General features: G+C 42.8%; 1 protein-coding gene and 1 long non-coding RNA gene across 3 annotated transcripts in view; one reads left to right on the top strand and one right to left on the bottom strand.

The window, feature by feature from the left end:
• LOC134225597 (coatomer subunit beta') overlaps positions 1 to 16,891 on the bottom strand; it is a 77,943-nt gene that overhangs the window by 3,587 nt on the left and 57,465 nt on the right. For both annotated transcript variants that reach the window (XM_062705795.1, XM_062705797.1), the window contains exons 4-9: positions 7,168 to 7,267; positions 6,906 to 7,105; positions 6,514 to 6,616; positions 6,304 to 6,451; positions 6,067 to 6,236; positions 5,585 to 5,988 (exon numbers count right to left, since the gene is read on the bottom strand). In XM_062705795.1, the coding sequence (XP_062561779.1) occupies positions 5,585 to 5,988; positions 6,067 to 6,236; positions 6,304 to 6,451; positions 6,514 to 6,616; positions 6,906 to 7,105; positions 7,168 to 7,267 (1,125 nt within the window). The remainder of the gene's footprint in view (positions 1 to 5,584; positions 5,989 to 6,066; positions 6,237 to 6,303; positions 6,452 to 6,513; positions 6,617 to 6,905; positions 7,106 to 7,167; positions 7,268 to 16,891) is intronic.
• On the top strand, positions 14,497 to 15,647 carry LOC134225598 (uncharacterized). Its single transcript, XR_009983279.1, has 3 exons — positions 14,497 to 14,921; positions 14,984 to 15,107; positions 15,167 to 15,647. It is a non-coding gene; the product is annotated as an uncharacterized LOC134225598 (long non-coding RNA).

Raw genomic sequence — 16,891 nt, 5'->3', positions numbered from 1 at the left:
TCACTTTTTCGCATTCCTTATTTTTCTAAATTTATTCATCACTCCCTTTCTGTCCTTTTTTGTTTAATCTATTTTTCTTTCTTTCGACTTTCTATATCATCTATTGTTTGTTTTTTCCCTTCTTTTTCTTTTTTAAATTCCCTACTTGCTTATTTTCTTTGTCCTTCTTCTCTTTTTGTTCCTGAATTTCCTAATTCCCTTTTGAGTTTAATCATTTTTTCAATCAGGCGTAACTTATTTTACCTACCAGTTTAAAAAAAAGCTATTACTCTCTCTTTTGAGCAAATTTCGTTTAACTGCCGATTCTACCAGATAGATCGGAATCCATTCCTTCTGTTGGGAACATTAGTTGACCAAAATAGTTTGAATGGAGCGCACAGTCACCGTTCCAAAAATTGATTCATTTATTTAGTCTACATCTAAACAGATAACACTGAATCAACAATTTGACGCCACAATACACCGTTCCAAAAATTGAATTCAAACTCAATTACGCCCATTTGAAAAAGTTCCTAGATTTATTCTTTTTTCTTTCTTACTCCTTCTACGTTTTTCTTTTTTTTTTCTTCCTGTCTCTCTTTTCACTTCTCACTCCTATTTTTTCTCTATTACAGTCAAACCTCCATGAGTCGATATTGAAGGGACCATAGACTCATGGAAATATCGAGATATGGAATAGAAAATCCCTGGGAAGTTGTTTGAATGGACCATCACAGTAACCCAGAAAATATTTTTCAACATAGCAAAATTTGCTTCCATGAGTCGATATCGAGTCATAGAACATCGACTCATGGAGGTTTGACTGTATCACATCTCATTTCTAATCTCTTGCTTCTTATTTTTCACTACTCAATCCTTACTTTTTGCCTATCACATCTCACTTTTTTCCACTCACTTCTCATTTCTGATTTTTACTTCTTGCTTTTCACATTTCACCACTCACTTCACACTTCGAACATCTCACTTTTAATGTTTCACTACTCATATCTCAATACTCACTTCCCCTTTCTCAGTACTCACATCTCATTACTTACGTCTTACTATGAAGCGTCTCACTTCACACAATTGATAAGGAAAGTGAGTAGTGAAAAATGAGAGTTACGAGGTGAGAAGCGAGGAATAAAAATAAAATATAAAATATATAAAATAAAAATCATTCCACATAAGAAATAAGAAGTGAGAAGTCGGAAGCGACAAGTGAGGAGTGTCGTGTCCGGAGGAGACGGCTGCATCCGATTCAGCCGTCTCCAGCTGCTGCTCGATCCGATCCCTACAAGGAGTAAGATGTAAGAATGGTGAAATGAGAAGTAAGAATCAAAAAGTGAGCAGTGAGTAGTCAGAAATAAGAACTGATAAGTGTAGTATTAGAGCTAAGGAGTGAAAGTTAGTAGAAAACAATGAGAAGTGAGGAATGGGAATTAAAAATAAGAACTAAAAGTGATAACTGAGAAGTGAATTGGAAATAAGTGAGGAATTAGAAGTGAGGTGTACCAAACAGCACAATTCAGACCGATTTGGTTGCAGTAACTCATAATATGACTAAAATTTGGTCGTATGTGAGTGACATAAACTCATTTACAACAAGTGTGCTGCTCGGGGTGAGTAATGAGAAGTGAGAAGTGGGATGTGAGAAATGAAATGCGAATATGTAATAAAAAGTAAGAAGTGAAAAGTTAAACTTCCTTTTCTTAATTCTTTCGTTTTTATTCTTTTTTATTCCTTCATTTTTCTACAGTTTATCTTCTATCTTCTTTCTACTTTATATCCTTTTATTTGTTCCTTTCTTTATGAAAAAAAAGAATCAAAAAATGAAAAGTGAGTATGGAGAAACAAAAACTGAAAATAATTAGAACTAAGGAGTGGAAAATAAGTAGTGACTAGTAGTGAAAAAAGAGAAGTGAGGAAATATGAGTGAGTTGTGAGTAGTCAGAAATGAGAAGTGAGAAATGAGAAATTTAAAAGAGAAGTTAATCCTTCTTCCATTTTTCCTTTGTCTGTCAATGAGCTCGGACCTAGTTCATCCATCTCGCTGTTTTTATTTCTTTTTTATTATATTTCTTTATTCTCTTTTATTCTTCCTATGCTTCTATTTTCATTATTTCTTGTTACTACTATCTTTAATCTTCTTTCTTTCATCTTCATTCTTATTTCTTCCTTCTCCCGTTTCCCCTTTTCATTATTGATTGTACTTCCTTCTACTTTTTGTCTCAGACCTTTCTTCTCTCTTCTCTATTATCATATCTCTTTCTTTGCTAATTCTCACTTCTTATTTCTTCCTTCTCACCTATCACATCTCATTTCTCACCATTCACTTCTCATTTCTCACCATCCACTTCTTACTTTTCATCTATCACATCTCACTTCTCACCACTAACTTCTTATCTCATTTCTCACATTTCACCACTCATTTCTCACTTCGAACATCTCACTTTTTACTTCACCCTACTATTCAGTATTAAGTACTCACTTCTGATTTCTCACTTTTCATCTCTCGCTTCTCACTTCACACACTTAAAAAGGAAAGTGAGTAGTGAATAATGAGAATTGAAGAATGAGAAGAATGAGAAGCGAAGAATGAGAAATTTTTATTACACATAAAAAATAAGAAATAAGAAATCGGAAGTGACGAATAAGGAAGTGAGAAGTAGTGAAGAGTGAGTAGTGAAATTAGAAATAATAATTGAGAATTGAGATGTGAGTTAAGAGAAATATGAACAAAAAAAAATAAAAAATTAGAGTTAAGGAGTAAGTAGTGAATAATGAAAAATAAGTGTAAAATAAAAATAAGTGAAAAGAAAGGAGAATAGGAAAAGTGTAGAATCAGGAGTGAGGTGTGAATAGACAAAAGTAGTGGTACTACTTGTGGAACGTGACAAGTGAAAAGTAAAGAATAAAAAATAAGAAGTCAGAAGTTATTTTTTAATTTTTTTCTTTCTTATTGGAATAATTGTTTTCTTTTGGCTTTCTACTTTTTGCTAATTACTTTTCTTTATATTTATTCTTCTTCTTCTTTCTTCAACCTTTTCTGTCTGCTTCCCATTTATTATCACTATTTTTCTCTTACTTCCTTCCCCTTTGGTTTTTTTTTTGTTTTTTTGGATTAAATTTTAAAGAGCTAGAGCTGAAAGGCTCTGAAATAAAGACAAAAAATATAATAATAAATGAAATTTTTCATTCTCTCATGCGCCTTATTTTTTTCTAATTGAAGTTTTTTTCCCTTCCCTTTTAATTTCTTTGTTCTGCGTTTTTCTTGTTTCTACTTCTTTATTCTTCTTCTTCTTTTTCTGTTTTTGTCCTTCTATTTTCTTTCCTCTCTGTTCCTCTTTCTTTTTCCTTAATTTTTTTCTTTCTTCATTCCTCCTTAATACTTTTCTCACTAATCACCACATACTTCTTACTTTTCGTTGTGAGAAGCGAGGAATGAGAAATTTTCCATTTCTTATTCGAAATAAGAAGTGAGAAATCGGAAGCGACGAATAAGGAAGTGAGAAGTAGTGAGGAGTGAGTAGTGAAAAATGAGAAGTAATAGTCAAGAATTGAGATGCGAGTTAGGAGAAATATGAACTGAAAAATGAAAAATTAGAATTAGGGAGTGAGTAGTGAATAATGAGAAGTGACATATGAGAATTATAAAAAATAGAAGTGAAATGAAAAAAGTGAGAAGGCGAAAGTGAAGAATTAGGAGTGGGGTGTAAATAGACAAAAGTAGTAGAACTTCTTGTGGAACGAGACAAGTGAAAAGAAAGGAATGAGAAATAAGAAGTGTTTTTTTATGTTTTCTCCCTTATTCTAATAGTGTTTTCTTTTCTCTTTCTACTTTCTGTTTCTTTGCTATTTTTTTCTTTATATTTATTATTCTTCTTTCTTTCTTCAACCTTTTCTGTCTTCTTCCCTATTCATTATCACTATTTTTCTCTTACATCCTTCTACTTTGTTTTTTTTAATTTAAATTTTTCGTTCTCTCATGTTCATTGGAGTTTATTTTTTATTCTCTTTTTCCCTTCCCTTTTTCTTTCTTTGTTCTGCGTTTTTCTTGTTTCTACTTTCTTTATTCTTCTTCTTCCTTTTCTGTTTTTGTCTTTCTTTTTTCTTAGTTTTTTTCTTTCTTCATTTCTCCTTCATACTTTTTCTCACTTATCATCACATACTTCTTACTTTTCGTTGTGAGAAGCGAGGAATGAGAAATTTTTCATTTCATATTCGAAATAAGAAGTGAGAAATCGGAAGTGACGAATAAGGAAGTGAGAAGTACTGAAAAATGAGAAATAAGAAACGGGAATTGTGATGTGAATTGGAAGAAATGTGAACTGAAAAATGAAAAATTAGAATTAGGGAGTGAGTAGTGAAAAATGAGAAGTGAAATGTGAGAATTGAAAAAATAAGTGAAATGAAATGAAATGAAAGTGAGAAAAAGGGAGAGTAAATTTAAAAAGAAAAAAAGTAGTGGAACTTTTTGTGGAATGTAACAAGTTAAAAGTAAGAAATGAGAAATAAGAAGTGAGAAGTATTTTTTTAATGTTTTTCTTCCTTATTCCTTTATTTAATTTTCTTTTACCTCGAGACGAGCCAGCCTCGGGCTGAAAGTCTCGATAATAAAGACAAAAAAAAATAAAAAATTTCTTTTATGTTCTCTTTCTACTTTCTGTTTCTCTGCTCATTTCTATTCTTTTTATGTATTCTTCTTCTTTTTTCTTCAACCTTTTCTGTCTTCTTCTCTATTGATTTTCGCTATTTTTCTCTTACTTCCTTCTACTTTTCTTTAAATGTTCTACTGTTCTTTAAATTTAAATTTTTCGTTCTTTCATTTTCCTATTTTTTCTCATTGGAGTTTATTTTTATTTTCTTCCTTTCCCTTCCGTTTTTCTTTCTTTATTTTGGGTTTTGCTTGTTTCTGCTTTCTTTATTCTTCTTCTTCCTTTTCTGTTGTGGTCTTTCTATTTTTTTCCTTTCTGTTCCTTACTTATCACCACATAGTTCTTACTTCTCGTTGCCATATAATCATATCTCATTTCCCACCTTTGGATTTTCATAACTCACTACTCCCTTCTTACTTCTCACGTATCACATTTAATTTCTCACTCATTACTTCACACATTTCACCATTCACTTTTCACTTCAAACATCCCACATTTTCTTCTCACCTCGCACTACTCTGTTATCATTTTTCACACACACCAAATTTCAACTGACCGTTTTCACTTCAATCTGTTTATCGCATTCCGTAAATTTTTGACGAATCGTTTTTCGTTTAATCTGTGTTGAACTTGTTCTCGGACAGGGCGAATTATTGTACAGCTCTTTAAAGTTAAAGCTCCTACTGTGCAAGAAGAGAAAAGCTGCCTCTATGTTCAGTCAGTACTATTGATGCGGTTTCCCTCCCCCTTCCAAGTCAGCCTGCTTTATTGGCAAACATACAATCTTGAAAGTGTCTCGCCTCTTTTCCCCCATAATGCCTACGCACCCGCCAACATAACTTTCTCCTTCCACCAAAGACTGACCGTTTCCATTCTTCACGCTTATTTGAAATTGTAATTACGACGACCCGTTTCCCCCGCCCCTCATTTTCATTTTCCTTTCTACTCACCGGAACTGGTCGCCAGCAGCAACAGCCCGCCAAAGTCGTTCGCATTGGTCAGACACTCCTTAACCAGATCGAATTTGTTCTTGCTGGTGGCAATGCTGGCCAGTTGAGACCACTTCTGCGGGCTATCCGATTCGCGCGCTAGTAGCAGGGCCGTGTCCAGATCGCCTATCTGAAGCGCCAAATCGAACCGGTGCTCCGGATCGGTGGAAACCTGCAGGGCTTGCTGTTTGAAACCTTGCTTCTCGAGGAAGTGCGCTACCCGGGTACGGTGCTCCTTGGGAATGGTTGGCAGAACGCGATCGGCCGTTTCAAAGTCCCGCCGCATCACGGCCGTCTGGTACTCGAGCACTGAGAGCAGGAGCGCGAAGCTGGTCACGTTCAGTTCCTTGTCGCCGAGGTAGAGCCTTTATTTTCGAGCGAAAAAGAAATAATACGAGCATAAGTAAACGCTTGTTTAAGTTAAAAATGACAACCGAACTCACCGATTATCCTTGGGGACGTAGCCGAGCAAATACATAGTCCGGTCCAAATGAGAAATGGTGACAATCTCTCCGCCGACGTAATAATTGATTCGATTTACCGAATTTGTGTAAATGAAGCAGTCTCCTACCCACAGACCGGTGCGGACGGCTTCGTTGACCTCACCCAGAACCTAAGAAAGTTTATGAGTCATTAGGAATCGTCACTTCAACTATATGTGATGCGGGGAGTGAACTCACATCGAACGCTTCCTCGATACCGTCTTCGCTGAGTTGCTGTTTCGTGGCCAAAGCGTTTTGAATCATCGCAATGTCAACTTGCAGAATGAAGTACGAGTCTTCCGTGGCCAGGCAAACCAGCGTTCCAGCTTCGTTCCAGAATACGTGTCTGTTGCGGGAAGCAATATTTGACTATTCCGAATTCTAATCGTCGAATGCACAAGTTCTTACCTTGGTTGTACTTCAATCCTTCTGATCAGTTCGAGATTTTCCCAATCGTAGAACGACAGTCCGGAGGACGTTTTGATCGCCAGAAGTTGTCCGCCGAATATACCTGAGCCGGAAAACAGACATCGAAACATTAGCTTCTTCTTTTAAATCGTAATCAATTAGAAAGGAATTCAAGCGAATTTGCTAACTACTGGACAAGTACCTTCTGCTCATTGGTGGGCATTGGTGCATATTTCGGTATTAGATTGCAATGAATTGACGTTAAGCGAAGTGGTAAGAATGGTAAGCATGTGGTACAAAATTTAGAAAGAAGAGAGAACAAGACACATTCATGTACGATACGGTCAGAGTTTAGGAATGATTAAGTCTTTGAGTGAATTAAAACTAAGTACCTTCAGCGCCATAATCCGGGGTGAAGCTCTTCCGTTCCTTGAAGTTGCGGAACAGCTTCACCGTGCCGCTGGACTCCCGGACGGCATACTCGCTGTTTTCCGAGGCCCACACGAACTCCTGCGCCGAACCGAAGGCCTTGTTGCGGAGGGCCATCGAGGTGTAGATGATGTACTCGCCATCACCGCACACGACTACGAATCTGTTGACGGAGGGAAGGATATCTATAAGAGATGAGTTCGTGGAGAGGATCGAATTACTTACCGTCCATTGGGGTTGTGAGCGATTGTCTGGGGGTAGATTTCGCATGCTCCCATATCCTTGACAGCTACCGGTAGCCGTTCACCATCTTTGATTTCTGTGCCTAGAATGAAGTGGAAGCAAACGAGATGGGTAAGTTTGATTGTTCATCTTTTAGAGACTTATCTTTAGGTGGCACAAGCCGAGCAAGCGTAGCATTGCTTTCTTCCAAGGTATTCTCAAACAGTCGAGATTTGTTCAAGCTACAGCAACCGTTCGCTAACTGGGCTAAAACACCAACCCAGTTAACGAACGCCGCTTTTTAACTGGGCTGACGAGGGAATTCGCGATGTATTGTTGTGATCGTGTTTTACATGAAGCTTAAGGTCACTCCTGATAGAGTCCAAGTTTCAAAGTGCTCGCGTTTTTGGGGGCACACCACTCGATTCGGAAGCAACGCACAACTGTCATTTTTATTTTTTCATGCATGCTGCGACGCAGCATAGCTGAATCAACAAAAATGACAGTTGTCCGCCGCCTCCGTATCGAGTGGTGTGCCCCCGAAAACGCGAGCACTTTGAAACTTGGATTCTGTCAGGAGTAACCTTAAAGAATATACCATTCAGAATCCCCTCGTCACCGAGTCTTTGTTGTTGTTTTTTGACGGATAACTGCTTTTTAACTGGGCTTTGGCCCAGTTAGCGAACGCCCAGTTAAAAAACAGTCCAGTTAAAAGGCGCCCAGTTAGCGAACTATTGCTGTACTTCCTTGCGAATTCTAACGAAGAGAATGGATTGTTGATCAAACACCTTATTTTGAAAGGCACATAAAAGCTTAAATGTTAGTTTCTTTATTTGAACTTGACGATCCCTCCCCAGACCAACTGCGTGTTATGGTGTCTCCCTAAAATGTGGTGTTGTTTGACAGCTCTGTTGAATAAAACATTTTGCACACTTGTATGCCCTGTAGGAGAATATAAATTGGTGAGATTTGTGTAGCATGCCATTGATCCTTCGCATTTTTATAGATAATGAGAGGGGCAAATGCTGGGTAAAGCGTACCATTGGTACTTCGCGCACCTGAAGGAATAAAATAGATCCTTTCTCGCGGTCCTTAGCCTCTTACCCAGCAACTCCTATCCCTACCTCCTCGTGGCGCTGGGATACGAATAGCCTTAGGGAAGATCGGGTAACCAACCCCGGTGGGCACTAGGGTCGTATACTGACAGGGAAGAGGGGATTGCTCCCCTTCTCCCCAAATCTTACTAAGCGTCTGCTGATCATCGTCCGAGTGCCAGCGAGAGACTCTAAGTGAAACTGTGCACCATGGTCCATCGGAAATAAGGAGGAATGGTCCTCCGGAAATTTAGGGGGTTAGGTGTCAGGCCCTGCAAGCCAGCCTTTAGAAAAACTTACGCAACGAAAAATCAACAAGAGAGTACGGACCGGAACCATCGGTGAAGACCACTGCGACGAAAAGGGACTTGCGATTGGAAACTCGGCTCGTGAAACTGTAAATCTCTCAATTTCATCGGGAGCACACGCATACTCGCAGATGTCCTCAAGGATCGTGGACCGTTTGTTGGAAGGGATCAATGGTGCGAACGAGGAGATTTGAACGCTCAGGTTGGCCAAGAGGAGGAGTTTAGACTGAAGTTTAGACGGAAGTTCAGCGCTCACCGGCTGACGAACGAAAACGGCCTACGACTAATTGATTTCGCCTCCAAGAATATGGCCATTCGCAGTACCTAGTTCCAACACAGCCTCTCGTATCGGTACACCTGGAGATCACAACTGCAGACAGAATTACAAATCGACCACGTTCTGATTGATGGACGGCACTTCTCCGACATAATCGAGGTCAGGACATATCGTGGCGCTAACATCTACTCTGACTACTATCTGGTGATGGTTGCGCCCAAAACTATCCGTCATCAACAATGTTCGGTACCGACGACCGCCGTGGTACAACCTAGAGCGACTGAATCATCCTGATGTCACCACTGCATACGCGCAACATCTCGAGGCTCGGAAGAGGATGTGCTCGATGGGGCCCCTCTGGAGGACTGCTGGAATACAGTCAAGTAGCCATTAACGACGCAGTGAAGAACAACGTCGGGTATGTGGGAAGAAGTCGACGGAACGATTGGTTCGACGAAGAGTGCAGACATGTTCTAGAGGAGAAAGACGCAGCGCGGGCGCTTGCGCTGTAGCAAGTTACCCGGCAGAACGTGGAATGTTATAGACGGAAGCGGAGACAGCAGATCCGCTTTTTTCAAGAGAAGAAACGCCGCCTGGAAGAAGCGGAGTACTCAACGCATCCCGCAAAGGAAAGGTGGAGGCAGCGCTACGAGGGATATTTAAATGGCACTGAGAGTACAGGCAGTGAAAGTCAAGGCAGCGGAAAAGACGACTACGTCAGTTCAGCGAACGATGGAAGCCAACCAGCCCCCACCTTGAGGGAAGTTGAGGATGCCATCCAACAGCTAAAAACCAATAAAGTTGCTGGTAAGGATGGTATCGGAGCTGAGCTCATCAAGATGGGCCTGGAAAAGCTGGCCACTTGCCCAGGTATGGGAAAATCGGTTCATTTAGTGCAATTCTTTCATTCAACTTTACACACCCAGGGGGCACTCAGTAGGTATGAATCGTTTGTAGGTTCGCTGTTGGGTTGAGTAGCATTCATTTTGCAATCATGTGTTCGCTGATAGATTGGGATTTTAAATCGGTGTGGTTCGTGTGAGTGAGTGAGTTTTCCCATAGCTGGACTTGCCTGCACAAACTGATAGTCAGAATGGAAAATTCTCAATTGTTTATGATAATTTTGCATTGTTTTGGAATTTCCTATTTTTATAAAAAATTTCTATTTCGTCATCGAAATTTTATTTTGCTGCCAAAAAGCGCGCACTCTCACTCTCACTGAAAGTAAATGTGCGTAGTGTGCGAGATCTCTTTCTCTTGACATGCACTTGCCCGAGCAAAGTCTCAAAACAAAATGAGAGTATGTAGAAAACATATTTTAATTTTGACATCAACTTGAATTCATAATTTGTTTTCAAATATGAATCATCATGATTAATTACATATTTTGGTCTCATTTTGCTGTAGATATGGCATCGAATACAATAAGAAGGTACACAGATATTTTGTTATCGGAGATTATTATCAAAATTTGTTTTCGATTTGATCTCTTCGACAGCAGGAATAGTTTCCGATTTGATGTCACGGTAAGATTTTTTTTACTATGTCCGAAACTCGATTTGTGCAATTACACAACATGTGAGTGATTTAGTTTGAAAAACGTATTGGAGAGTAATCACTTCCTTCGGTAGGGTTTGATCCCACGAAACCAGTACGCTTGACACTCTGGGTGGCTTATACTCTGAATGTAGGCAATTAACTTTGACTGTACTGAAGTTTTTTTGCTATACATTTTGTTATTTTAACCACTAAAACGACAAAAAAATATTTAGTTAAGTAGTCATAATCGACTATTTTACAACTTCAAAACATTTTGGCGATTTGCTCTCAAGCTTTGCTTGGGTGCCATCTCGAACAAAACTTGAGAGCAAATCGATAACTAATTCTGTTGTTGTGAGATCTTCCAATTTTGTTAACTCAGGTTGATTACCTTTCGGTCGTTATAACGGTTAAAAGATCAAAATCTATAGCAGAAAAAATTTACTGTGACATCAAAACTTTTTTGGGCTTCATAGCCGTACGGATAGCGACGTCAATCGTCTAGACGTATGTGTTATGGCGTGTGGGTTCGATTCCCGCCCCGGTAAGGAGAAAACTTTTTATGATTGAAAAATTCTCCACTGGTTCACTGGGTGTTATGTGTCCTATCCGTTGTCTCATGCTAGATGTTAAGTGTTCAGTCTGTACAACCTCTGGTCGAAGACTGTGTCCCTGTCTTTTTCAATACTGGGACCACCCAGTTGGGCCAGTACACACGATGTTAAGATTGTCATCGGGGATGCAAATGCGCAGATCGCAGATCGCCTTGTCATTGGTACGGAAACCCTTCATTCCGCTACCAACGATAATGGTCTGCGACTTGTAACCTTTGCTGCTGCTAGAGGGATGACAATAAGCAGTACCTACTTCGCACGTAAGAATATCCGCAAGCACACCTGGCAACATCCGAGTGGAGACACTTGCTCACAGATATACCACGTGCTGGTCGACGGACGACATTATTCGGATGTTTTAGTTGTAAGGTCCTTAAGAGGTCCAAACATCGACTCGGATCACTATCTTGTAGTTGCAAAAATTCGGGCGCGACTTTCCAGCGTCACGAATTCACGAAGCAACAGAAAGATGCGTTTCAATATCCAACGCTTGTCAGTTGAAGGAGTTGCTGAACAGTACCACCAGAAGTTGAACGAACGGATAGGAGATGCCACCGGATCTGGCGACGTCAACAGATTGTGGGAAAATATCCACGAAGCTGTGACTACAACAGCACAGAAAGTGTTAGGGACTGCACAGCGACGCCAACGAAATGGTTGGTTTGATGAGGAGCAAGCTTGACAAAACTCCTCACACTCGCTAGAGTCAAATAAAATCATCATCAGCAAAATGGTGCCTTCGCATCCTCACAATTAAGCAGAGGTACAAAAAAGCAGAGTGAGGAAGTGCAAAATAAAAACACATGTGAGTGAGGCGTCGGGCGAAAGAGCACTCATTGACCCTCCGGAGCGACGCTTTGTGTGTGAAAAAAATCTTAGAGCCTGTTTTGAGTGTTAGTGTAAGTGAGTGACGCACCACAAGAACAAGAGGAACAGATAGACTCGCTCTTGTTTTGCGACGCACAAGCTCGGGTTTAATGATGAACAATGTTTTGAGTTTTGATGCTTATTTCTGCTCCTCAAAAAACGCTTGCTCTTGCTCATTGTCTACTCGGCGAGGAGTTTTTGGCAAGCCTGATGAGGAGTGCCAGCGAGTGACGGACGAAAAAAAAATTTGCTAGGAGTCGAATGCTTGTGGCTCGTACCCGTTCCAACAGAGAGCGTGTAGTATAGTAAGGGCAGAAGAGAAACGAATCCACCGCAGAAAAAAGGCACCGAATCCACCGCAGAAAAAAACACGAAAAGAGTGTGATAGCTGAAGCGCAGGAGAACATGGATAGAAACGATATGCCGAGGTTTTACGCAACTGTCAATGGCACGCGGCATAAGACTGCGCCAGTGCCCGCCATGTGCAATGGCCGAAAGGGGAATTTGCTGACAGACAAGACTATGGTGGCAACCAGGTGGAAGGAGCACTTCGAAGATTTGTTGAACAGTGAAAATGAAGGTGTATTAAGGAGAAGGATGGACATAGTCGGCGACGGTCAAGCTGTGGAACCACCAACGCTGGACGAGGTTAAGAAGGCTCTAAACGAGCTGGAAAATAGTGAAGCTGCTGGGAAGGACGAGATCTCGGTCGAGCTTCTCAAATAAGGAAGTGAGCAGCTGTATCAATCAATCCACCACATTATCCAGAAAATATGGGAGGATGAAGAGCTGCCTGCCGGCTTGTTGGATGGGATGTCCTCATATGCCCAGTCTGCTGATGAATGATCCTTGATAAATTCCGGGAGTACAACTTGCAGAGTCACCATCTGTTCATTGATTTCTAAGCAGCATACGATTCAGTGAAAGAAATGAGCTGTGGCAGATAATGTCCGAACATGGTTTTCCGGCGAAACTGATTAGACTGATACGTGCAACGCTGGATGGCTCGAAATCAAGTATTCGGATTGCAGACGAAGTGTCAACCTCGTTTGTGACCTTAGACGGATTGAAGCAGGGTGATGCACTTTTGAGTTTATCGTTCAACATTGCACACAAAGGCGCTATTAGAAAATCTGGCGTGCAGAGGAACGGCACTATTATCACACGGTCGCATATGCTACTGGGCTTTGCGGACGACATCGACCTTATTGGAATCGATCGCAGAGCAGTAGTGGAGGCTTTTGTCCCACTGAACAGGGAGACGGCGAGGATATACTTAACCATTAACTCTATCTCTGGTGGCAGGTAGGTTCAGGGGCAGCAGGGACTATGTCCAAGGGCTTGACGATCCCTCCCCAGGCCATCTGCGAGTTGAGGCGCCTGCCTAGGATGTGGTGGGGTTTGACAGTGGGCCCTGTTAAACCTCTATAAAAAGCTGCATGGATCCGCAAGTAGGCTCCGCCAAAGCGACCGTGTGCCGCTCGAAGCGCACAAGCCCAAGTCCTGGTGTTAGGTGGGACGCTAAACAGCCCTGACACGACGGCTCTCCGACGAGACAGGAGGTTTGCGCAGGCCCAATACGCCGCCTTTAAAAACAACTATTACGAACGACATAGAAGATAATACGACTCGATACAATCGGCAACGACCTAGGCGACGAATAAAGGATCACGATTGGAAGCTTGGAACATGGAACTGCAAGTCGCTAGGCTTCGCAGGTTGCGATAGGATAATCTACGATGAATTACATCCCCGCAACTTCGATGTCGTAGCGCTGCAGGAAATCTGCTGGACAGGACAGAAAGTGTGGAAAAGCGGGCATCGAGCGGCTACCTTCTACCAAGCTGTGGCACCACCAACGAGCTGGGAACCGGCTTCATAGTGCTGGGAAAGATGCGCCAACGCGTGATTGGGTGGCAGCCAATCAACGCAAGGATGTGCAAGCTGAGGATAAAAGGCCGTTTCTTCAACTATAGCATCATCAACGTGCACTGCCCACACGAAGGGAGATCCGACGACGAGAAAGAAGCGTTCTATGCGCAGCTGGAGCAGACATACGATGGATGCCCACTGCGGGACCTCAAAATCGTCATCGGTGACATGAACGCTCAGGTAGGAAGTGAGGAAATGTATAGACCGGTCATCGGACCGGATAGTCTGCATACCGTATCGAACGACAACGGCCAACGATGCATAAACTTTGCAGCCTCCCGCGGAATGGTAGTCCGAAGCACTTTCTTCCCCCGCAAGAATATCCACAAGGCCACATGGAAATCACCTAATCAAGTAACGGAAAATCAAATCGACCACGTTCTAATCGACGGTAAATTCTTCTCCGACATCACGAACGTACGCACTTACCGCAGTGCGAATATTGAATCCGACCACTACCTCGTCGCATTATGTCTGCGCTCAAAACTCTTGTTACGTCTGGTTTGTTAAATATTGCAACATGTATTACGCTTTAGGAAATGAAAAACTCACTATGAAGAAAGTCATTATACCGCTCATTGTCATCAAAATTCGCAACCGTTTCTTCGCCGTGCAATTACCAAAACATGAACTGCCGATTCAAACGCACAACACATCCCCACTGTAAATAAGAAGCGCATTCCAAGGCGACGCGGCAATAATGCAGTTTAGGGAACACACGCACACGCACTCCGCAGAACCGAACAGCGGAAGAAAAGGAATCTTTTCTGTGCTGCCGCTGCGATCACACCGCCATCACGCAGGCGGCATAAATTAAAGTTTTTTTACACGCACGTTGCGCAGAAAGTGAAACTACCGACCAAAAGTGGACGGAACAGCGGCTGTGACGCAGGACCGGACAAATACAAACCTCCCGTGACGATTGGCGTTCTGGAGGAGTGGTATTAACCTCAATCCCATTAGGACAGGAGCGCTAGCATCGTGGAAACTGGCAGAATTCATTGGTCTCATCCACTCGGTGGGAAGAACATTTTAATCATCCGGTAAACGCAAGTGGAATTCCATTCTTGCGGATCAATCGATACCGCATTGTCCGTTGAGTGAGCCAGGATTCGACGGATCAAAGGTAAACCAAATTTCCCATTAAGTTCGGGTGGATGATATAGTAACGTCACGCAAAATTCGCAGCAGATTGTCGCTCTGAGGAGTGGACGAAAACGGTTCCAGTGACAGCAAACAACGACCAAAGTCATTGAAGGCCATTGGTTTAGTGGAGGAATTCGAGTGGTGCCAATATCACCCCACTGACTGGGTAAGTGCCGCTGAAAACGATTTGCGAACAGTCATTCTGATGGTGATTACAATCCATAGGGTTTTTGTGCCGGATTTTGTTTTTGTGCCGGATCCAATTCGTCAGCTGTCGGTGCGCGATCGATGCGGTTCGGCTGGAGAAAAAGGGCGTGCTAGCCTCGACGAGGGGATCCAAGCCATCGGTGTGGACCGGCTTCGGAACTGTCGGGTGGTGTGCACTGGTGCGAGATTGGTGACTGTGGCGTGCGGAAACATCGTCATCCCGACGAGAGGATCGACTGCCTCGGAGGGACCCCATCCAACTACCCGGTCGTGCTGGACGGCCAGAGGGGTCTCCAGCAGAGGAGTACCGTCGGTGAGAACCTCGGGAACGGCATGCGAGAATCGCGGTGGCGAAATGACTGCCGTGCAGGTGAAGCGTAGGGGGACGCCCCGAAGCAACCGTGAGTAAGGAAGACAAATGTTAGTTTGTAAGAAAATGAAGATATAGAGAAAGGAGAAGAGAGAGATGCTTAGGAGGTAGGAAGAAAGTGGGATCAATCCCCAAATATATGTATTAAATTGAAGATTTGTAGTTTTTGCTGTTTTGTTGATGCTTTAGCCCTCCAGTTTTAGTTGCTTTTGTCCGTTTTGGTAGTTCTGCTCTACCCGCTACCGGAAGCTCGCAATACTCTCGACGGTGATCAACACGCGTCGGAGTCGTCCGCCGCGGCTTAACATTGGGCGGCTACAAGACGGTAGACTAGCCCAAGACTACGCGCAGCAGCTGGAAGTGGCACTCCCAACGGAAGAGCAGCTAGGCGCAGCATCTCTTGAAGATGGCTGGAGAGATATTCGATCCGCCATTGGAAGCACCGCAACCGCTGCACTAGGCAGGGTGGCTCCGGATCAGAGAAACGACTGGTATGACGGCGAATGTGAGCAGTTAGTTGAGGAGAAGAAAGCAGCATGGGCGAGATTGCTGCAACACCGCACGAGGGCGAACGAGGCACGATACAAACGGGCGCGGAACAGACAAAACTCGATTTTCCGGAGGAAAAAGCGCCAGCAGGAAGATCGAGACCGTGAAGAGACGGAGGAACTGTACCGCGCTAATAACGCACGAAAGTTCTATGAGAAGTTGAACCGTTCACGTAAGGGCCACGTGCCACAGCCCGATATGTGTAAGGACATAAACGGGAACCTTCTTACGAACAAGCGTGAGGTGATCCAAAGGTGGCGGCAGCACTACGAAGAGCACCTGAATGGTGATATGGCAGACAACGGTGGCGGTATGGTAATGAACCTAGGAGCACGCGCGCAGGACATGCGACTTCCGGCTCCGAATCTCCAGGAAATCCAGGAGGAGATCGGCCGGCTGAAAAACAACAAAGCCCCTGGAGTTGACCAACTACCAGGAGAGCTGTTTAAACACGGTGGTGAAGCACTGGCTAGAGCGCTGCACTGGGTGATTACCAAGGTTTGGGAGGATGAGGTTCTGCCGCAGGAGTGGATGGAAGGTGTCGTGTGTCCCATCTACAAAAAGGGCGATAAGCTGGATTGTAGCAACTACCGCGGAATCACGTTGCTGAATGCCGCCGACAAGGTACTCTCCCAAATTTTATGCCGCCGACTAACACCAATTGCAAGAGAGTTCGTGGGGCAGTACCAGGCGGGATTTATGGGTGAACGCTCTACCACAGACCAGGTGTTCGCCATACGTCAGGTATTGCAGAAATGCCGCGAATACAACGTGCCCACACATCATCTATTTATCGACTTCAAAGCCGCATATTATACAATCGA

The sequence above is a fragment of the Armigeres subalbatus genome, chromosome 3, assembly GCF_024139115.2.
Source record: "Armigeres subalbatus isolate Guangzhou_Male chromosome 3, GZ_Asu_2, whole genome shotgun sequence".
In the NCBI taxonomy this organism is placed as follows: domain Eukaryota; kingdom Metazoa; phylum Arthropoda; class Insecta; order Diptera; family Culicidae; genus Armigeres; species Armigeres subalbatus.
The sequence above is the reverse complement of the archived record's forward strand: the minus strand, read 5'-3'. Positions and strand labels throughout refer to the sequence as shown.